The sequence below is a fragment of the Phyllostomus hastatus genome, unplaced genomic scaffold, assembly GCF_019186645.2.
Source record: "Phyllostomus hastatus isolate PE091 unplaced genomic scaffold, TTU_PhHast_1.1 phas_scaffold_317, whole genome shotgun sequence".
NCBI lineage: Eukaryota > Metazoa > Chordata > Mammalia > Chiroptera > Phyllostomidae > Phyllostomus > Phyllostomus hastatus.
In genome coordinates, this window is record NW_025334023.1 from 16,021,293 (window position 1) to 16,044,977 (window position 23,685).

At 35.1% G+C, this 23,685-nt stretch overlaps 1 protein-coding gene and 1 pseudogene across 3 annotated transcripts in view; one reads left to right on the forward strand and one right to left on the reverse strand.

The window, feature by feature from the left end:
• The window catches only part of NOX4 (NADPH oxidase 4), a 170,484-nt gene that overhangs the window by 65,156 nt on the left and 81,643 nt on the right, over positions 1-23,685 (reverse strand). For all 3 annotated transcript variants that reach the window (XM_045818286.1, XM_045818285.1, XM_045818287.1), the window contains 4 exons: positions 19,756-19,972; positions 17,544-17,708; positions 17,348-17,410; positions 4,496-4,556 (listed from right to left, as the gene is read on the reverse strand). In XM_045818286.1, the coding sequence (XP_045674242.1) occupies positions 4,496-4,556; positions 17,348-17,410; positions 17,544-17,708; positions 19,756-19,972 (506 nt within the window). The remainder of the gene's footprint in view (positions 1-4,495; positions 4,557-17,347; positions 17,411-17,543; positions 17,709-19,755; positions 19,973-23,685) is intronic.
• Positions 10,839-11,862, forward strand: LOC123805616 (annotated as a pseudogene).

The window sequence follows — 23,685 nt, forward strand, 5'->3', positions numbered from 1 at the left end:
TAGGGTTAGCATGTGGGTTTATCAAAACTGTGATTGAGACAAGTGCACATTGCAGGAAAGGGGCACAGAGAGAAGTGGTAAATAAAATAATGGGTGGGCCATGCGCTGACCCATTAAGTGTCAGATTATGACTTAAAGCCTGCCACCAGATTCAGCTGTACAATTAAAATGTACCAACTCACTTGCCACTATAAAGCCTACCACCAGATGCAGCTAAATTGTCACTTGCCACTCACTGATAGGGTTTTCATATGAGTCTGCAAGCGACTGATTTATTATGGTCTCTGTGCAGTCACACCTCTCTGCAAAGGACAATCTATATTTGCGGCTGCTCCGCTGGGTTCATGGCCTTGGGGTTGGGGAGCCCTGGTTTAAGAGGTTTGAAGTCTTCTAAGCTATAGTAAATCTTTCACACATTTAAGAGATGCTGCTAGAGGCCTGGGTAAAATAAAAGCTAGACAACAAATACAGAACTTTGATGCCATGATATATAGCTGCTTCATGTGCTTCATGGACATCCTACAGCTGGGTGTAGTTGATTAGTCCAAGAAAAACTATGCATGCGCTGGCCTTAAACTTGTTCTGCCCAAGCAGGGAGAACACTTCAGGGAGGAAAAAGTCACTGTTAAATATCTCAAAGTCAGTTTTAAAAAGTAAAACTCTGACATTAAAATTTAAGTACTTCTTTGGTATTTCCTATAACCACTGCTCTTAACACTGAGTTTTAATAAATTCTTTCAGAATAAAAACCAGCGATCCTTGATCTCAGGAGTAATGTTCCCATTTTTCCTTCCATAATGGTAATTCCATGGTCCTAATAACAGATAAACAATTTATTGTATCTTCCTCAATTTCTTTCTCCATGGTCCTGTAGTTTTCCTAGTACAGGTCTTTTACATCCTTGGTTAAATTTATTCTTAGGTATGTTTTATTGTTGTTGTTGAAATGTAAATGGGATTGTTTTCTTAGTTTCTCTTTCTGATAGTTCATTATTGGCATACATAAATGCCATCAATTTCTGAGTATTGACATTGTATCCTGCTACTTTGCTGAATTCACTCACTAGGTCAAGCAGTTTTTTGGTGGCACCTGTAGGGTTTTCTATTCTCAGATCATGTCATCTGAGAATGACAGTTTTACTTCCTCTTTTCCAGTTTAGATGTCTTTTATTTCTTCTTCTTGCCTGACCACACTGTAGCTAGGACTTTCAGTACATGTTGAATAAAACTGGTGAAAGTGGGCACCCATCTTGCTCCTGATCTCAAGGGAAACATTTTTAGTCTTTGCCCATTGAGTATAGTGTTGGCAGTATACTCCCAGTTTTCATATATGACCTTTATTATGTTGAGTTATGCTCCCTCTGTTCTCACTTTGCTGAGTGCTTTTATCATATGGGTGTTGGATTAATGCTTTTTCTGGATCTATTGATAAGATCATGTGACTTTTATCCTTCATTTTGTTTATCTGGTATATCACGTTTATCAATTTATAGATATTGCACCATCCTTGCATCCCTAGAATGAATCTCACTAGATCTATGATCCTTTTAAAGTATTGTGGGATTCACTCTGCTAATGATTTGTTGAGGATTTTAGCATCTATGGTCTGTATTTTTTTCTCTGTTGTGTCTTTACCTCATTTTGGAATTAGGATGATGCTGACTTCATGAAGAGTTTTGAAGTCATCCCTCTTCTTGAATGTCTTGGAATAGTTTGAGGATAGGTGTCAGTTCTTCTTTGAATGATTGGTAAAATTATCATATGACATCATCTGGCCCAGGGCTTTTGTGTGCTGGGAGTTTTTTTGATTACTGCTTCAATTTCACTGGTTGTTATTGGTCTATTCAGGTTTTCAAATTCTTCCTGACTCGGTTTTGGACGATTGTGTGTTTCTAGAAATTTATCCATTTTGCCTAGGTTGTCCAATATCTTGGAATATTTGTTCATAGTAATTTCTTACAATCCTTTGTAATTCTGGGGTATCTATTGTTACTTATCCTCTTTCATTTATGATTGTATTTATTTGGGTCCTCTCTCTTTTCTTCTGAACTAAACTACCAGATAGTGAGTGGCACACGTATTAGGAGTTCTCTGCATGAATGCTTGACATTTTTTCCAAATCAACAAATATTTAAAGTTAACAACCAAGAGGGTCTTTGTTAATTGAAAAGCATCTGACTGGAACTGAGTCTGAATAGAATTATCTTGTTTCTCCCTCAATGGCATAGTACATAACATTGAAATTATTAAGTAATCTTAATAGAGATTTAAATAAATGATGAGAATTTATTTTAATGAGCAACTGACAATATAAAATAAGTATGAAGAAATTCAGTAACAACAGTAACAAACCATCATGAAGTTTCTGCTTACACTGATGAATTAAATTTTATCTTTATTGTGCTTGCTTCCCTTCAGATGCAGAAGTTTACCAATTATCATTCATTACTGAAGTTAATCCTTACTATATTGAAATATGAACCAGAGGAGAACTTCACTCACTCTTCATTTGTCAAAGGGTGCTAAGCAATTGTGATTGCATCAAGTACTTGTCATGAGAATTACTGTTTCCATACTACACCAGTGTTTTTATAACAATGGACTACCATGAGCTCCTTTGAATGCTATTAAATGAACAATATCTATTTACATCTGTTTCTTCATGAGTCCAAACAGGTCATTACAGCTTAAAGATCATCCGATTAATTTCATTTGCCCATCTAATCCTATGTTGCCTATTTTCTCCGTTTTCTTCAAATCTCTAATTCTAAGCCAGCTGCCTTTTCTATAGACAAAGAATTTTATACTATTATTTTTAACTGAATGATATAAGTAAGCTCTTTCAACTGTTCTTCTTCCTAAAATGTTTTTTTTATTATACAATATTTTGTCCTTTCTTATTTTTACAAAAAACTATTTCCTCCTTTTCAAGCTAACTTTTTTTATTGTTGTTCAAGTACAGTTGTCTCCACCTTTCCCCTTCCACCCCACCACCGTCCCACCCATCCCTGTCTCCCACCCTTGATCCTACCCCCTTTGGTTTTGCCCAAGTGTCCTTTATTCAGGTTCCTTGATGCTTACTTTTCAACCTGTGCTTATAAATTTTTCCTTCTACTTCCCAGTTTCCATCCCCTCTCTTCCAATGACTCCCCTGTGACTTCCAGCACCAGGTCTTCCCTTGTTTCTAATTGATCCAAGTAGCAAGTTACTAATGCTATTTTCATTATGATGCTCCAAATTCTTCAAAGGTTCCCTAGCATCTCTAAGTTAGTTTAATATCTTGTCTAGGCATTCAAGATTTTCACCAAGCTGACCCTAAAAAGTAGTAAATGTACTATTCCCTAAAAGAAAATCTTTGCTTCTGAAAGGCTGGTTGACTTACCCTTCTTAAATATGGTTTAATCATTATCTTCCCTGATATTTAACAGTGCTGTGAATTTCATATACATACCTACTTCTTCCCTCATTTCTCTGATTTTCAAGGTTCAACTCAATTTTTCTCTTCTCTGTGAAGTTTGTCTCATAGCTCTAGACTACATTTTCTTATTCCCTGTAGTTTTAACAAACCAACTCCTAGTTTAGCACTCCATTACAAGTATCTTTATTTACGTCTGCATTCATGCTTATGCCTGCATCCTTTCCTTTGAGTAACCAACCTAAACAGTCGAGGGAATATAAGAATGAATAATGTTTATTTACTCAGTATTCTTAATATAACCTCTTAGATAATAAAAAAATTATTGAATAAATGAGTAAAACATCATTGCCAATAGACCTGCTATAAAAAATGACCACTATTTCGAAGATGTAGTGGAGGGGATAACACCACAGGAAAGGTCATGCAAGAACTGGAAGATTTGTGTGATATCAATCCCAAGTGTCAGTTATTTAAGAGTAAAACCAACCACTAATTTTAAAATCATGTTGTCTAAAATCAAAATAGTTCAGTGTCCCCACTATTGCCAGTATATCTGACAAGTAAGTGGAAATCTATGATTTGCAAACACAGTGAATAATACATTATTAAAAATTACTAGGTTTTCTAGAATTTTATGTAATATACTTTCTGGGGAGTGGGATTCACTATTTTTCATTAACCATGACTATTTTGAGATAATCCTTTTGTTACATATATCAATAGTTTGTTCAATTGTATTATTTCATTATATGAATATACTACAATTGTTTTTTAGCCACTCAGCTGTTAGTGGATATTTGGATTGTATCTAGTTTTTGGTTATTACAAATAAAGCTGCTGTAAAGATTTGAAAAAAAGTTACTAATATACAACAAATTCCAATTCTGAAGTTGGAATGAGAATTCCATCTTATAAGAAGAAAACATAAATGTCAAAACTGTACAAGTAAAGAAAGGAAACAATGGTTTGAGAACATATATACATTTGTATACGTGCTGGAAATTCCACTGTTTAAACACATTATTGTATGGCTCATTATTTTCAAAGCATGAATTTTAAAACTCTATGTTCTACATACCTGTCCAGTCTCCTACTATTTTAAGGTGGACCCCAAATGTTGCTTTGGTTTCAGTAGGACACTGAAAAAATAAATAAACACTAGAATCAATTCTGAATAATAATTATGTATTACCAAGTATTACTAAATTATAATTTTTATTCTCACAGTAAATCCCCCAAATATAAAATAGAAAGCAGTGGACTAGAAGTTTTTATATAGATCCTCATTAGTAGAAGAAAAATGGCAACATCAACTAGTCAACAGGACAATACACATTTCTCTAAAAGCTCATAAGTATCTACATAAAACAATATAACCAGTCTAAAACTGCTAGTATATTACATCTAACCATAAATCTTGCTTAAATATCTTTTGATTTAAAATATTTAAAAGGCCAAAGATTTTAACTGAAAGGCAGATATGTAGACTAATAATTTCAGTGTCTTTTTCTCTCTAGATGTTATATACTTCATGTCCTAACAAATTCCAAGAAAAAGAAAAATAAAGACAGAAAGTGAAAACTCACTTTATACACATCTATTTTAAGAAGTTTATTATGAGCTTTTGTAATGCTTATCATTTTCAATGTTAAATTTCAAAGTAAACATGGAAACATTGCTGAGTCTTTTTCTAGTCTCATGTAAGTTTCCTAGATGAAGAGAATGGAGTTTGGTTCATGCTGACCTTAATATAAGTACCAGAGTACACAACATCTAGTTTGAGGATAAGAAAATAAAGTGACAGAATTTGTAAAAACAGATCTGAGGGAATGTATACTTTGCTATTGTGGACAAAATATAATGTTTCCTTCAAATTAGTTGTTCAGTATGGTGTTGAGATCTTAATGTGGTTAAAAGACTAATGAATTTGTAACAATTCCATAAAAATATAAACAGATATTATGTAATTATCTTACATTTGGGAACTAAATGTGAAAATGATGTCAGTGCACAAGGATTTACTCAACATGGAAAAGAAGTTTAAAAGCCACAAAGTGTTTGTTTTTAAATTTATTAAACCAGAGAAAATGATCAAAGAACATTATGCTCTTTAATCATTATTGTCAGGACTTTATTTTTAGCTTCTTTTTCCAAAGATCTAGTTTCACATTTTCTATTCCAGCTAGACATTTCCATCAGAAATTCACTCTAACTGTAATATAGCTAAAATCACTGTTATCTTACTTCCTAAGTTACATTCTCCTTCTTATTCTCCTATGTCTGCACATGGAACCTATGGAACCTATATATCCTTATCAGAAGAGAGGCTCACATCTCAGAGTAAGATCAGGTATTTCTCTTTCTGCCAGCATTCAATTGACTTTCAAGTCCTTTTTGAATAATCTTATCAAAGAAAGTGTCTGATCACAGTAATCTCCCATTAATCAACCTTTTGGAAGAACACCCACATACTTTCTTTCCTATAGTCTATGGCCTTCCAACACCATGAAAGAACACCCACATACTTTCTTTCCTATAGTCTATGGCCAACCACATCTGTTCTGAATTCTTTCCAACTTTGTATTCCATGTTTCTCTTTGACTCACTCCAATAATCCACCCAAACCAACATGGATCAACTATAAATCTTCCTGCCCCTTTACTTCCCTACTTACTAGTCTACCTTTAAAAAGAGAATCATCTTGAGAAGCTAGCCCATGTTTCCCTCAAAACAATGAGAAATCTTAGGTCTCAGGGATAAAAGAAAGAAGCTAGGTTTGGGCTTATGATTTAAAAAGAAGAAATGGTCATGTCTGTATATGGAATAATTTGACCCCCAGATTCATCTCACTCCAAGCATAAGCCTGGCTATTACTCCTCCACAAACCCAAAGATAAGCAGAGGTGAGACAAAAAGGCTCTAGATGCAAAAATAACCAGTACAGTGGACACTAGATCTGAGATGCCATTCATTAAAGCACACTAAGTGCCATCTCACATTTACCCACCCAAAACCAAGCTCTAAATACTCTTATCAGAACCTGCTCTGCCCATACAAGCCTTCCCAATCTCAGCTAATGTGACTCCAGTTGCTCAGACCAAAAACTTTGACAATAAGCTGGACCCTTCTATTTCTTTCATATTCCATACCTCTTCTATCAAGGAATCCTGGTGAACACTAACTTTAAAATATGTCAAGAATCTGACACTTTTTACTAGCTCCACTCTGGGGCAAGCCATCATCATACCTCAATTGGATGAGCATCCTAACTGTTCTCGTAGCTTCTCTATATTCTCATCTAATATTAACATAGCAGTCAGAGTGATCTTGTGAAAAAAGCAAGCTGGACATGTCATTCCTCTACCCAGAACCCTCCCATGGCTCCATCCTCACTCAAATTAAAAGCCAAAACCCCATAATCTGACTCCTCAGATCTTCCCTGACATCATTTCCTATCATTTTTCCTTTTCCTTAGTGTATTCCAGCTAGAGTGACCTCTGATGTCTCCTCTTCCTTACCTACATACACTCACACAGATGCAAACCAAAATATTTCAAGCATAAATAAGGGTAGAAACTGCCAGGTTTTTAAACAGAGAAATGATGTGATCTGATTTGCATCTTAAAATAATCATCCTGATGGCTTCTTGAGATTAACTGATAGGTGAGTAAAGGCAGACAGAGGGAGACCAATTAAAAGACTATCCAGATGGTAGTGGATCGAACCAGGGTAGGCACTGTGAAAATTTTGGACATATTTTGAAGGGAGAGCCAAGAATTTTTGTGGACAGATTGTCGACTGTATCTTTTTAAGGATACAAGTCAAGTTTGATGTCCAGGTTTTCAGCCTGAGTAACTTGGATAGTGGAGCTGGCACTACCTTAAGAGGGGGAAGACCATGGGTGGAATAGGGTTGGAAGGCTGAAGATTAAGAGCTTAATTTTAGTCATGTTAACTTACAATTTATTTTAGACATCCAAGTGGAAGTTTTTGACAGAAAATAGAATGTACAACCTTGAATCTCATAGTTGGGGACTGTGCTGGAAATATAAATTTGGGAGATAATAGCACACAGATGCATCAATAAGACTGAATAGGATCACCAGAGAAATGAGTTTAGTTAGAGAAAAATATCAGAACATCCAGTGTCAAGAAGTGGACACTGGAGTGTTCTGATATTTAGAGGTTATAGGGATGACAAGCAAAATATTTTAAAAGAGCCAGAAAATTAGGAGAAAAACCAGGTGAGTAGAAGTCCTGGAAGCAAAATGTTAATAAAGCAAGTGATCATCAGCTGGGCTAAATGCTCCTGAGATGTCAAACCCACTGAGGACTGAGAAAGGAACACTGGCCTTAGCAACAACATGGTCATGTTGACCTTGGAAATGTTTTCACTGTGGGCAAAAGTTGGTAGATTTAAGAGAGAACAAGAGGAAACAAACAGAAGAACTGAAAAATAGGGGAGAGGCTGGAAGGAGATGTGAGTCAAGAAAGGGCTTTTATCCATCATTTTCTCTTTGATACCTAGTGAAAAAGAGGCATTGGAAAATACCAATTGAATAAGTCAAGTTTAATATTAAACAGCAGGTTCACTCTGAAAACACTGACTGATTTCAGTTCTTATTTATTATGCAGGTCCCCCTTATGCACTGAAGAAATATTTTCTTTTTTCCTGGAAGAAAGCCAAGCTAGAGCAATTAGATGATGTTTAACTTTCAAAAAATTCAGATGTCCTGTTATATTTCATGAACATTAGTGACCTTCTGTGTCAATTTCCACCACTGTGCCTGGTCTATAGTTAAGACATTTATTGCCTTGCTAATCTGTCATCTCTCCCAGCTGAGTTTCTAAGCTAAGCAAGAGATTTGTGAAACTCTAGAGAAAAGCAATTTTCAAAAATTAGACAGATGAGAGCAAGGCCCAAGATCCAAACCACTGATGCAGATTTCCTGCTTATATTTAAACCCATAAAATTAAATCAATAATAACAAAAATGTTTCCAGTCTTGAAGAGATTCACAGCCATTCTAGTCTGGTTTTCATTGAAAACTGGAAAGACTATTCCCAAAGTGACTGGTTGAGAGATTAAAAACACAAAGCAGAAAAATGATGGCTAGTGAAGGCATGCTATGTAAAAATACGGACAATAATAAACTAACAGCTAGACTTGCCTCTGACTCATGGAAAAATATGTGAAATTAGGTTATCCAAGCTTAAAAATAATGAATCACACAACTCAGAACACAGATGTCAGGAAAGCACATGCATACTTCTGAATTAAAATAAGGAAAGTATATAGAAATATTTGTGTAAACTTCAATCAATCACTACCATTTAAAAAGTAGATTCTGTATTATTTCTTTAATTGAGAACCCATGAAAAATATTAATGAGCATAGTTAATGTCTACCTCAGTTAAATACTAAGAGAAGCTACAGTTTGTAATAAGCAGTAGGTTTCATGTTTTCTTAAGTTTGTTTTTTTAAAATCATATCAGATTTATACATCTAAAGTTGTTGGGACATACTTTAATAGAAGATTTGTTTTGGTAGAAAAATCCAAACTTTGTTAATACAGAGCATAGCTGCAAAACACTTTTAAAGATCCACAAAAAGCTGAAGAACAACATGTAAGATTCTACCCAGGTTTTCAGCCAATAAAGGTCCATCATTCATCCTAATGGCTAGTAAACCACAAAAGCAAATAAATCATCTGTCCCTTAAAGGGCTGTTTCTAAACAAGTCTGTGGCCAGAGGTTAGTCAGTTACTGCATGCAGCAGAATGAGACCAAAAATTTCAGTTTAATCCTGTCTTGAGTCTACATTCATTATCTGAAACAACAACCATAACAAATAAAAATAGATAGCACAATAGCTAAGGTAACGCAGGAAGTGATAACAACAATGGAGGGATGTCAACAAATTTTGAAAGGTGAAATGTGGATGAGGTGGTGGATAACAACTTCTAACCTTCCAAGCACTTACTATATGCCATGCACCATGATTAGCACTTGACTATATCTGTTAACTCATATTCACAGTAACTCCATAAAGTAGTTATTATTATTACCCACATTTCATAAAGAAGCAAACCAAAGGTATATTACTTATCTTGTCCAGGGATATAGTAATAGTAAGTGGAAGATCCAGACCTCCAATCCAGATTGTATAGGGTTCCAAAGTCCATGGTCTAATACTATCTCCTATCTTCCCTCTACCTCCCTCAGTCTTGTCAAACATATGCCTGCTGGTTCTGCTCTAGGAGAATGCAGGTGCGATAGTGGAAAACAATCACAACTTTCTAGTAAAACCCACCAAGGTAGTATGTTATCCTTGTGTTGGAAAATCAATGTCAAGTATAAAAATGCTGAAGCACCTTAAGTAATTAAAACTGCAACCTTTGGATATCTAATTAAATCAGTACTCAAAACTTAGCTTTAACTGGACTGAAATTGTGAAAATTTCCACAGTGCTTCTGTTCTTTATCTTTTGTGCTTATTTTTCATATATTCTGTTTTAAAAGCTTAATCTCCATTTTAAAAAATGAGCTAAAGTTCAAACTACTAAATGTGTGATAATTGCATATTTTATAGATTTGATATCTCCTTACCCTGTCACAGTACATGAAAATAAGTATTAGACTTCTTCTAACAGGAAAATTTATCTAACTTTTAACTCTCCACAGTATTTGAAGAGCTTAGTTGTGCAGACAGTCCAAAACTTTCAAGTAAATATTCCTCTTGAAACCACCTTTTTATAGTTTCAGTAATGTTCTCTCCAAAACAGTAATTCTTTTTTGTTGTTTGATTCCAACAACATGTCCAAAACAATAGGAGCTTTAGAAATATGAATGTTCTGAACATCAATAAGTAGTGAGACAAGAGAGAGGCAGTACAGGACAGCTAACAACACCCCTTTCAGCCAGGCAGATCTGTGTCAGTATGTCACTTGTGCCACTAACAGTGTAACTTTATTTAATACCTTACAGACACATTATTTTCTATGTAATATAGAGATAATAATAGATGTCTCATAGGAATATGAGCATAGTAAGAATTAAACAATATAATATTTTCAAAGTTTATGAAGGAAACTCTTAGGTGTTTAATTAGTAGGGATTAGTATCTTTGACAAAAATGGGGTATGCACAATTTTTAGTGGGAATAGCATACGGAAAATTGCTTTGTTTTTATTTACAAGGAACCCTTAAGGGAACCACTCTTAATCAACACAATACTGGAAGTCCTAGTCACAGCAATTAGAGAAGAAAAATAAGAGCCATCCAAATTGAAAAGGAGGAAGTAAAACAGTCCGTATTCACAGATGACATGATAGCATACACAGAAAAACCTTATTGCCCCTTCCTCACAGTCTCACCGAGTAAGCAAATTTAGCCATGCCTGCCACCTCCTGCCACTTTGTAGCCATGGTTCCCTGCAAAGTGAGCAAATTTCAAACCTTCATGAAAACATATAGGCAGGATCTGAGGAAATGCACTTCCTGAGGGAGTGTGTAGAGAGCATGAGAGGTAAAGTACCACCTGCTACCCATAAAACCAAATCAGAAGAAAATAAGAAAAAACAGATAGTAGGAAGGTGGAGGAAGACATGAAAACAGATGAACTGTCAAGTGAAGAAAGATATAGAAATTGACAATGAGGGTGTGATTGAAGCAGACACTGGTGCCCCTCAAGAAATGGGAGATGAAAATGTTGAGACAACTGAGGAGATGATGAATAAAAAAGTGGCAGCTACTGATGCCCTAAATGATGGTGAACTACAGAAAGCCACTGACTTGTTCACAAATGCCATCAAGCTGAATCCTCCTATGGTCATTGTGTATGCCAAGAAAGCCAGTGTCTTCATCAAATTACAGAAGCCAAATACTGCCATCTGAGACTGTGACAGAGCTATTGAAATAAATCCTGATTCAGTTCAGTTTCATAAATGATGAGGGAGAGCACACATACCTCCAGACCATTGGAAAGAAGCAGCCCATGACCTCATCCTTGCATGTCAATTGGATTATGATGAAATGCTAATGAAGTGCTTAAAGAAGTTCAACCAAGGGCCCAGAAAATTGCAGAACATCAGAGAAAGTAAGCAGAAATGTGAAGAGTGAGAGAACAAAGACAGAATGGAAAGGGTTAAGAAGGCTCAGGAAGAACATAAGAGATTCCAGAGCAGAGAAGAAACCAGTTGGCAATCTGGATCTCAGTATGGCTCTTTTCCAGGTGGCTTTCCTGGAGGAATGCCTGGAATGGCAGGAATGCCTGGGCTCAATGAAATCTCAGTGGTCCAGAGGTTCTTGTAGCCATGTAGGATCCAGAAGTTATGGTGGCCTTCCAGGATGTGGCTTAGAACCCTGCAAATATGTCACAATATCTGAGCAACCCAAAAGTTATGAACCTAATTAGTAAATTGTCAGCCAAATTTGGAGGTCAAGCATAATATCCTTCTGACAGATAAAGCCCTTATTGAAGGAAGAGCAACTTGGGTCACCCAATGGATGTCACAATAATACAAACCAGTGTAACTCTGATCTTCTCATGAAGAAAGTCTGGGTCATTGAAGAGAATCCCTCACCCTCTGCCCCAAATGCAGCTGTAACATTTTACAGCAGTTTGCCATTACAGTATTCTTTCAGATAATGTTTTCCTACTAGGAATTATAAAGTTTAAACACTTTTAAATCTTAAAAATATTTAAAAACAAATTAAAAGGGTGTTCTAAACACTACATTTTTTATTTACTAATCATCTGGGTGTTTTTATTTGAATTATTTGAGCAAAAAATACTTTAGTAGGGGATATTTATTGCTCAGCTTGAGTGAAACAAAGAGTTATTAGTGGGAAGCAAATAACATTTAAATAGTTTGAGTTGAATATATGGTTACTGAGGCATTTTGATTTCTATTTTCAAATGCTTTATTTAAAAAAAAATGATTTATTTCAATAAAACTACTAGGAAAACCTGTTTTGTAGTAGGGCCTGGGAAGGGGCTTGGTAAGGCAGTAGCACTCTTACTACACTTTAAGTAACACGTACCCTTATGCAGATGTATTTCAATCTTACATTGTGGTGAAGGGATGATTTTTTTTTAATATTTTATTTATTTATTTTTTAGAGAGGGAAGGGAGGGAGATAGAGAGAGAGAGAGAGAGAGAGAGAGAGAGAGAAACATCAATGTGCAGTTGCTGGGGGTTATGGCCTGCAACCCAGGAATGTACCCTGGCTGGGAATCGAATCTGGGACACTTTGGTTCCCAGCCCATGCTCAATCCACTGAGCGACGCCAGCCAGGGCTGTGAAGGGATGATTTTTATAATGCTGCAGTAGAGTTATAATACTTAGTTCTGTTCTTGTCTCATATATAAAGTAAATCATAAATGTTTCATATTATTTCCACAAAAGGGAAAAAAAGAAAACCCTATAGTCTCCACCAAAAAACTACTCAACCTAATAAGTGAAGTAGGTAAAGTAGCAGGATACAAAGTCAATATTCAGAAACTGATGGCACTCTTATACATCAACAATGAATTATCAGAAAGAGAAACTAAGAAAAAAATCTCATTTACTGTAGCAATAAGAAAAAAAAATTACTTAGGAATAAATTTAACCAAGGATGTAAAAGACCTGTACTCGAAAAATTTTAGGATGCTGAAGAAAGAAATTAAGGAAGATACAAATAAATGGAACCATATACTGTGTTCATGGATTGGAAGAATTAGCATCATTATAATGTCTAAAAACTCAGAGCAATCTATAGACTCAATACAATCCCTGTTAAAATACCAATGATATATTTCATGGCTCTAGAACAAATACCCCAAAACTTTATATGGAACCAAAAAAGACCCTGAATAGCCACAGAAATCCTGAGAAAGAAGAACAAAGTTGGAGGAATCACAATACCTGATACCAAACAATACTACAAGGCCGCTGTAATCAAAACAGCCTGGTACTGACATAAGAACAGACACATAGATGAATGGAACAGAATAGAGGGCCCAGAAATAAACCTATGTCTCTATGGTCAATTAATATTTGACAAACAGGACACAAGTACACAATGAAGTAAAGACAGTCTCTTCAATAAATGGTGTTGGGAGAACAGGACTGGTACATGCAAAAAAATGAAACTAGACCACCAACTTACATCATACACCAGAATAAACTAAAAATGGATAAAAGACTTAAATATAATTCATGATATCATAAAAGTCCTAGAGGAAAACATAGGCACCAAAATTTCAGACATCCCATGTTACAATACTTTTGTCAATATTAAGGCAAGGTAAATAATGGAAAAAATAAACAAATAGGATGACATCAAATTAAAAAGTTTCTGCACAGCTAAAGAAATCATCATCAAAACAAAAAGGGAACCACACATATGGGAGAATCTATTTGCCAATGATACATTGAACAAGGGTTTAATCTCCAAAATATATAAAGAACTCATAAGATTGAGTGCAGGCTGCGAACCAAAGTATCGCAGGTTCAATTCCCAGTCAGGGTACATGCCTGGGTTGCAGGCTACGGCCCCCAGCAACCACACATTGATGTTTCTCTCTCTCTTTCTCTTCCTCCCTCCCTTCCCTCTCTAAAAATAAATAAATAAATCTTTAAAAAAAAGAACTCATAAGACTCAACATCCGAAAGAAAACACCCCATTAAAAAAGGGGGAAAGGACCTGAATAGATACTTCTCCAAGGAGGACATATAGAGGGCCCAGAGACACATGAAAAAATGTTCAACAACACTAGCCATCAGAAACACCCAAATTAAAACCACAATGAAATATCACCTAACACCAGCCAAAATGGCTATCATTAATAAATCAACAAAAAAGTGCTGGTGAGGCTGTGGAGAAAAAGGAACTTTAGAGCACTGTTGGTGGGAATGCAGACTGGTACAGCCACTGTGGAAAACAGTAGGGCATTTCCTCAAAAAACTAAAAATAGAACTGCCTTTTGACCCAGTGATTCCACTGCTGAGATTATATCCTAAGAATTCTGACACAGCAATCCAAAGGAACCTATGCACCCCAATGTTCATGGCAGTGCTATTGACAATAGCCAAGTGTTCAAATGTTGGAAATAGCCCAAGTGCCCATCAGTAGATGAGTAGATTAAAAAAACTGTGATCCATTTATACAATAGCATACTATGCAGCAGAAAGAAAGAATTCCTACCTTTGGCATGACAACATGGATGGAACTAGAGACGACTACAGAGTGAAATAAGCCAGTAGGTGAAAGACAAATACCATATGACCTCACTTACAACTGGAACCTAATGAACAAAAAAACTAATGAGAAAAATAGAATCAGAGACATGGAAACATGGAACAGACTGATAGTTGTAGGAAGAGAGGAGGGAAGAGAGAAATGGAGAAAGGAAGTGGAAGGGATTAGTCAAAGAACATGTATGAATGATTCATGGACAAGGACAATGAAAAGGGCATTGACTGTGGGAGAGAAGGGTGGGCTGGGTGGAGGAGGGCAAAAGGAAAAAATTGGGACAATGGTAATAGAATAAACAATATTTTTTTAAAGGAACCCTTAAGGGAACTAGCCAGTGACAATGTTTAAGAAGCATGCATTTTACATGTATAAGTGCCAAACAGAACTAATTGGACAGAATGAAGGGACAGTCAGAAAAAGTTAGTGTGATTAATAAACAGAAACCTAATTTAAATTTGAATTGTGAGGGCCTTTAGGGGGAGCTCTCACTCACCACTCAGTAAATTACCCCAACAGGAAGAGACATAGTTTCCATCTCCAACAGGAAGATATTTTTCTTCTTACCTACTCTCATATGAAGAAGTAGGATCTTCTTGTCCAGCAACTACCAATGACTGTTAAGACTCAGCCAATGAAGAGCCACTACACTTCAAACATTCAGTCTCCTCCAATGGATTCTGTTTACACAACCCTTCTGAATTCCCTTTTTTTTTTTCTATAAAACAAAGTTTCTCCTTTGTTCTTTGTACTTGCAAGAGGTTTACCATTAGACTACATGTGCCAAATTGCAGTTCTTTGTTGTTCACAAATAAACCCAATTTTCTGGACAAACATCTGTATCTCTGTTTAAGATCAGCAAAATGGTAAATTAACCAAACAGCACCATGTAAAATTTAGCTTAAAAATGTTTTCTCTACTCAAATGTATTTCTAGACAGCAGGAAGATTTGCTTCTTTTCCCTCTTATAAAAACAGAAACTCCCTTGGGGAATACTATTAGTGAGCTGATTCTCATACTATCTGGGAAGGCTACAAACCATTATACATGGTACACAGATGGTCAGATAAAATGAAAAATTCATGAATATAGAATTCCAAGCATCCAATTTCTTTGTTTCCATCCAACTCACTCCTGAACTTAAATCTTGATATAATAGAATGCTATTATTTCTCTAGATTCCAAACCGTATTTTCTTTTTTAAAAATTAAATTTACTGGGTGACACTGGTTAATAAAGTAATACAGGTTTCAAGTGTACATGTCTATGACACATCATCTGGATGTTGCATTGTGCACCCACCACCCAAAGTCAAATCTTCTATCACTGTATTTTTGACACCCTTCATCATTTATTACCCCCCTCATACCCCTTCCCTCTTGTAACTACAATACTGTTTTCTTAATCATTAATATATAAATTTACTACATATAGACAGAACAGAATGCTAAATTTGGAGCAATGAAGCAAATTTTTTTCTATTAAAGAACTGCAATTATCTATTCAAATAACTTCTATTTTTTCTCGAACCATTTGACATTTCCCTTTTATTTATCTTATCTGTTAAGTATAGATTTTTCTGGCCTAGCTCTCTTCACAAGTACATGTTCTCAAGGGCACATCAAATTCGATAGCAGTTCTAATTCTAGTGAACCTCAATCTGACACCTCAGCACTGAGGTCACACCAGTTTTTTATCTGCCTCCCACCTCATAATTTCTTTAATGTTATTTGCTTATGTTAAGCATATATTTAAACATGTGGTTCCTGTTCTCAGCTAACTTTGTCTGAAACTGAATAAAATCTCGATCCCCATGATCAATGGGTAATATTAAATAAATTGTAAAATATTGTGCAGTTATTTTAAAAATGAGAAATATAAAAATATAGTAACATGAAAAATTGCCCATAATATATTGTAGAGTGAAAGAAAATTTTAAAATAAATGATTCAACAAACATGCCAAACACCTATGTATGCCAAATTATATTGGAAAATGTCTAGAAGAATATACATCAAACTCTAGAGAAAATAATTGAAAAGGGGAAAATGAGGAAAAGTTCCTATTTTATTTTATTTACTTGTAAATTATTTACTTTTTATAATGGCTGTGCCATTTTTATGATACATATAATAATATTAGCAATGTGCAAAACTGTTTGATGACTTTTCATTATTTAGCTGGGTGCCCCCCTCCATTATTTTATTCCATTTTTTTTCTGACTTTATTTTCTTTTTCCTCCTCCATATACAGTATGAGTGCCAATTATACTGGACTTTTTCTTATCTAAACACTGCCTGGATTTTCTTATCCTTTCACCGTAACTCAAAAAAAGTACCCTCTTCTCCCATGGATTCAATCTCTTCCAAGAAAATCATGCACATATTATATTTTGGTGCATACTTCATAAAAGGAAGAGAGCAAATATCAAGGAAATGTTCTGCATTTTGAAACATCAAGATTTAATAAATTTTAAATATGTTACTTTTTGAATCTTAAAATGGTAGAAAATAATAAATAACAGTTACAAGTTTTCTGTACAGATAATTATGTTTCTTTGTAAAAAAGATGACTTGCTTAAACATTAAGGATATTGTGACAGCCTTGAATGAGTTTTAGAATGAGGTGTAATATACACTCAACAAAGAAAAACATGCATTTCATTCTAAAAAAATTTAAAATCAAGTTTCTTACCATTGTGAGGGTAAATGGATGGTTTTCTAATGCAGACACACTGGGACAATGTAGAATAATGTACTAAAAAGCAACAAAAAATTGTTAAATGACTAAGAAAGAAGTTCAAGTATTCCAAAGATAGCATGAATTTGCCAATTTTCAAAAATTACATGAGAATAAAGGGTATTTTAAAAGTTGTTGGACAATGACTTACCTGGCCAGGTCTGGCTTTAAAATTTTCTTTAACCATTTGAATTTCCATGACATCCGAAGGATGACTTATGACCGAGGTGATGGTGACTGGCTTATTACTCCGGATGCACCTGTAAAGTCTTTCAGCACAATACAGGCACAAAGGTCCAGAAATCCAAAGCCAAGTCTAACAGAGAATTTTTAAAATGCACTTTAAGAAATACTTGTATTGTAGGACTTTAGATCCTGTCTACTTGTTTATTTGACATATTAAAAATATCATAATCTATACTCTAAATAATAAAATGTAAAAGAAAATAACAGGTTTTCACTGTAACATTCAAATAACAGGAAAGTATAAAATAAAAGGTACAGTAATATCAAGACCCTCCTCTCAAACCACTGCCTCGGATATAGCTCCCATTAACAGTTCATCACGCATATACTGTTTCATACATCCTCTGTGCACACAACGAATACGTAATGCATTTACACAAAACTTTTCTCTAAAGAGAGATCAAAGGGAATTTAAAAGCTCAAGTAAATCTGAAGATGATTTTAGCAACCATGCACCAGTCCGATGTTTGTTAGAGAACCCTAGGTATTTTAATGTATTACATACATGCATAAACACATATACAAACTGCAGAATATGTGCACGTGCATGTTTTTAAATATGGTATCGACTAGGCATGCTGTTCACAACTTATATTTACATAATAAATGGAATGTGAATACATAAAAAAAGAATATTTAGGATCTGGAAAGCATAACAATGCTCCATGCATGCTGGAGCAGTGGCCCTGACACCCAGGGAGTGCAGAGGCCTTTGCAGCCGACCTTCTCTCCTAAACTGCACGCCCTGTCTCCCTCTGCATTCAGAAGCCTCCAACCCAAACTTATTTTAATGGTCACTTTTTAAAACCTTTCTTACATAGTTATTGCAGACTTCCCTCCTTCCCTGGAGACAAATTATACCTTTCCTGACATTTTGACACTGTGTGTAAGAATCACAGGATAAGCTCTACAATGTGACAGCAGTTTTGCAACTCTGGGACAGTCCCTGAACCCTTGAGAATCAGGTCACACATAAGTAAAATGGGAGTCACAACACTTGCTCTGCCCAACATACAGCAGAAAAGTTTGGAAAATTGTAAAGCTTAATAGAAATCTAGAGGGTTATTATTAATAATATACACAAGAATATCACACTCATTCCAAAGTCATCAACAACTCTACCTTTCAACTCCTCTTTCTTCTTTTTTAAATTAAATTTACTGAGGCAACATTGGATTATAACATTATATAACTTTCAGGTGTGCAACTTTATAACACAACATCTGCATACTCTGTTATGTGCTCACCACCTGAAGTCTAGTGTCCTTTATCACCTTGTATCTGACTGCTTTTACTCTTTCTAATTTTCTCTTTCTTCTTCTTAAAACACTCTACATCACTGTTTCCCCTACTTCCAGTTGGTACAAAGACTACAGGGTATAATTCCACATGTGCAGCTACTATAGCCACAAAGAAAGATTATGGTTTTATCTTAAGTAGATCTTATCAAACTACTCACTAGGTATTTTGGGGAAGTTTTCTAAAACCAAGCATTTTATTCCAATATCTAGTTTAGTGTCCTACTTCTGCCACATATTACTTTGGTGGAGTTTGCTCAGGGTATTTTATGCATTCAAGCAATAATTTCCTCATCAGAAAACAGAGGATGATAGAAATTGCTTCAAGGAGTTACTGTGACTATTAAAAAAATGTTCATATATTGCATATTAGCACATTGCCTAGCAGATAATAATAAACAGTGAATAAGTTAACTTTACAATTTATATTTACATCATACATAATATTTTACCATAATTATACTACACTGATAAATATTATTAGCTCTCTCACTATTGTTTTTATTATTCAACCTATTTTTCTCAATGGACAGGGAGAATATCTTTGTTACCTGTCTTGTGGCAAAACCAGTGACATAGTAGGCAAAAGATCATAGGGTCAGTTATATTCTGTAATGTCACAGGTCTTTCCCCTTGAACTGTCAACTGCCTATAATGGAACAGTAAGTAGTAACTTGCCACTGAAACATCCTAAAATGTTCTATTCTGTAAGAATAGTTGCTTTATTACCTTCAAAAACATGTATTTAAAGCAACGTTGATTAATTGCTATGGGAATATCGATTTTGTAGAGACCATCAAACACATAAAATTATCTGACCTGTGGAAAATTAGCTTGGAATCTGGGCTCTTCCATACATATCTTCACAGATGTGTTCCGGGTAACCTCATCTGGTTTTGAAAATCCTCCAGGGAAAGATTCATGAAAATGTTCTGAGAGATATTCGGGTAAGTGAATACTCCGGTTGCGGGTTCTATTAAGATTGATGCAGCCAGGAGGATGGGTATCTAAATTAGTTTGATACTTCAGCAATCCTCTAAAATTAAATTAAGAAAAAAATAAAAACAGGAAGATGAAAAAAAAGGTTGAAATCAGGGGACACAGTATAAGAAAATAAATAACCTCTCTCTCTTGTTAACTTTACATAGCATTTATCCAAAAAGTGTTTCTCTTATATTTTACTTAAGAGCAACTGATTTCACTAATATGTGGAATCTAATGAACAAAATAAACTCATAAACAAAATAGAAACAGAGGCACAGATACATGGAACAGACTGACAGTTGTCAGAGGGGAGAGGGAAGGGGGGCTGAATAAAAGAAGGTGAAGGGATTAGCCAAATTATATACATGCATAACCCATAGACACAAACAACAGTGTGGTGATGGCCAGAGGGAAGGAGGAGGTGAGGGGAAGGTAGGCAAAGGTGAGGGGAATGCAGACATCTGTAATAGTATAAACAATAAAAAAATTTAAAAAGCAATTAAGAAATTTTACATTTTTAAATAAATTCTGTACTACTGGACTAAACAAAAAAATTTGCTTATCCTTCCAACCCCCAAAATCCACAAATGCATGGAAGAAAAAACCACATACAATCTTTCCAAGTATTTTTTTAATTTGACAGCCTTTATTTCAAATCTATTAGGCAATCATATAATCATACACAAGTTTTCATTTCAATAAACACTACAATGACGGGTACTTTTACTATATCTTCAAACATAAATGAAAAGGTACAGAAATCATATTTGATTTAACTAAGACAATAAAACAGGCCTTGATTTGGTTTACAGAGAAATGCTGAACAAATATAATGACAGGGACCGGAAGCCTGCATCTCTTATGGTCTGAAAACAATACAAAGCAATCAGACCATAAGTCTGTCTGCTCTTCAATTTCTCCATAAACAAGATCACATAAAAAGATCAAAATAATATACTAGGCGGGGGGGCCCAAAACCCTAAAATCCCATTCTGATTGTTTCATATTACTTGACATTTTAAGAAAAGCCATTCAACTTTCTGTGTTCTATATTTCTTGTCAATGAGTAAAGATCTACCTCCCAGAAATAGCACCTTAAAAGAAAGATTGTACAAAACATTTTTCTGCATAAGAAGAAAAAAGTAAGATTTTGAAAAGCATTGACAATTTTTCAGTATGTTTTATTTTTTATAGACATTAAAATTTTTATTTCTAAAATTATGTTTCCTGGTTAACAACTATATGTTTTTGAATTACTCTTCCTGCTTCCAAGTAATTAATTTTAGTATATTAACAAAGTATATTTTAAGTACATCATAGTTATAATGATTTTACAAAGATAGTATTTTAAAACAATGAAAACTATAACATGAAAACTATAATACTAAATAGATCCACTTCTGAAAGTCAGAAAAGCAAAGACAGAACAGTCAGGGTCAAATGCATCATCTATCCAACCTGATTAGTCCCTTCCTTTTTACTTATATTCAATTCTCTTTCTCTCTTCTTTTTATTTTATTTTTTTTCCCTTATAACTAACTAGTCACAATGAAGTCATTTGCAAACAGTACGTGTCAGGAGCATCTGTGTAGTAGGCTATATTTCATAATACTCATGAGAAGACACACACAATTTTTAAAGTAACACAGCAGACATAGCCTAGGTACAGAATAAATTAATGTATATTATACAAAAGTGAGCCAAGTACATAATCTTTCATAGAGTTCCAGTCATATAATATAATTGTTTAGGCATTATACTTGGCACCCATTAATTTGATTCAGCTTCCATTGCAAGTAATAATTTACCAAAGCCTGTTGCTCCCATTTGCTATCCTGAGGGTGGTGGCTGACAGGTGGGTAGGCCAAAAATCTCGGGCATTTATTCTATGGGCCAGAAGTTGAACAAACACTGGCATAATGTTCTTGGCACTATTCTAGGTGGTTTTACAAAATTCAAAAAGGAGTCAAATCTGGCTCCTAGCCCTCCACAAATTTATAATCTAGTGGAAGATGTCTCGGGAGATGCTGAACATAAGTTAGACCACAGATAGTAACTGGAACAGAGTGTTTTAGTAACAGCTTATTAGTGTATGGTAGACAGTAGGCTAATACAGAGCAGTTTATGTTTCACATTTCACATTTCACATTTTCCTCACAACAACTCCATGAAGTAGGAATCATTATTCCCACCTTAAAAATCAGTATACTATTTCAATAAGTAATACCCCAGGGTCACACAGCTGATAAAGTGGCAGACCCAAGATTTGAACCCAGGTCTGACTCAAATTCTGTGTTCTTCACCTCTCATTATATAACATATTATTAGTTCATTAGACCTTAACAACATACCTATTAAAAAGGTAAAGGTGGGAAATATTAATATGTATTATGTCAGGATTTTTTAAGAAACATCTCTTTTTCACTTAAACTTCAAAAGAAAATACTCATACAAGGTAAGTGTGTTTATTCCCATCACACAGATGAAATACCAAAGGCTTTGTTTGGGTAGGAGATTAACTAATTAGCAGTTAAAACATGGGATTCAGAAAGTTCATGTCCCTGAATCCAAAAACCTATATAATTCAAAGCAAATCCGTTGGTTAAAGAAGTATTAAAAATCAAGGAAAGGCGTTCAAATGAACAAAACCCTGGAAATAAGATCTGACTCTGTGTGTGTGTTGAAAGGGGACTAATTAACACCATGCAAAGGAATGTTATTTATTCCATCTCCAAAGTCATAACAGTGGTCAGGTGAACACAATCCCATGTGCTAGCAGTCCTTAGAATGCTCAGTGTTGTCACTGTCCACTACAAATCTTCAGGCCAGCTCAGTCAAGTAAACAGTTGCTGTTCTTGGCATAGAAAGTGGCATATAATATTCTAGAATCCCTTTTAATTTTGAAAGACATGTTATTTTAAGCTATTCTCAAAGCAAACTGCATAGACTACCTCTGTCTTAAAGCCCCATTAAAGTGTTCTTTTCTTTGTCTGAGTTTGTCATTATAGCCATCAAAGAAACACCTAAGGGAGAAAAGGTCTATAGAGAGACAAAGACATCAAACAAAAATCTCATTCATGAAAAAAACAACTCAAGTATGGAATCTCCAGTTATTGGGCTAAGTGAGGTGGTAAAGCTACAGATGAGTTCACAAGGAGGACACTGACAAATTTTGAACTCAGTATTGAGACAGGTACTGGGTGTGTCAAACAGGTGCTTGATGCTTCAATGCCTATTTTCATAAACTTGACAACAAATTTGTGTGGTCAAGGTCAGTGCCTCCATCTTTGAATGAGTGAAAAATTTTGGAGCCCTTGCCTTTAAGAAGCTTACAACTTTATAGACATATTTTTCTTTATTGTTTATTCTATTACAGTGTCCCATTTTTTTCCCCTTTCCCCTTCTGCCCAGCCGACCCTTCTAGCTCACAATCTCCTCTTCACTATCGATTTTTGCCACACTGCTTTCCAGCAGAACTTTCTGTGATGGTGAAAATGGTCTAAATCTGTGCTGTCCAACATGGAACCCATGAGCTACATGTGGGTATTAAGCCATTGAAATGTGGCTAGTGCAGACAAAAAAAAAAACCTAAATGTTTCGTGTTATTTCATTTTAATTAATTTAAATTGAATAGGTTTTTTCCCTTTTTTTGCTCAATCTGTCCGCCCCCTAACCTCTCCGCCACCACCCTGCTTAAAGGAAAAAGGACTCACACACATGGACAACAGTGTGATGATTTCGAGGAGAGGGGAGTATAAAGGGACT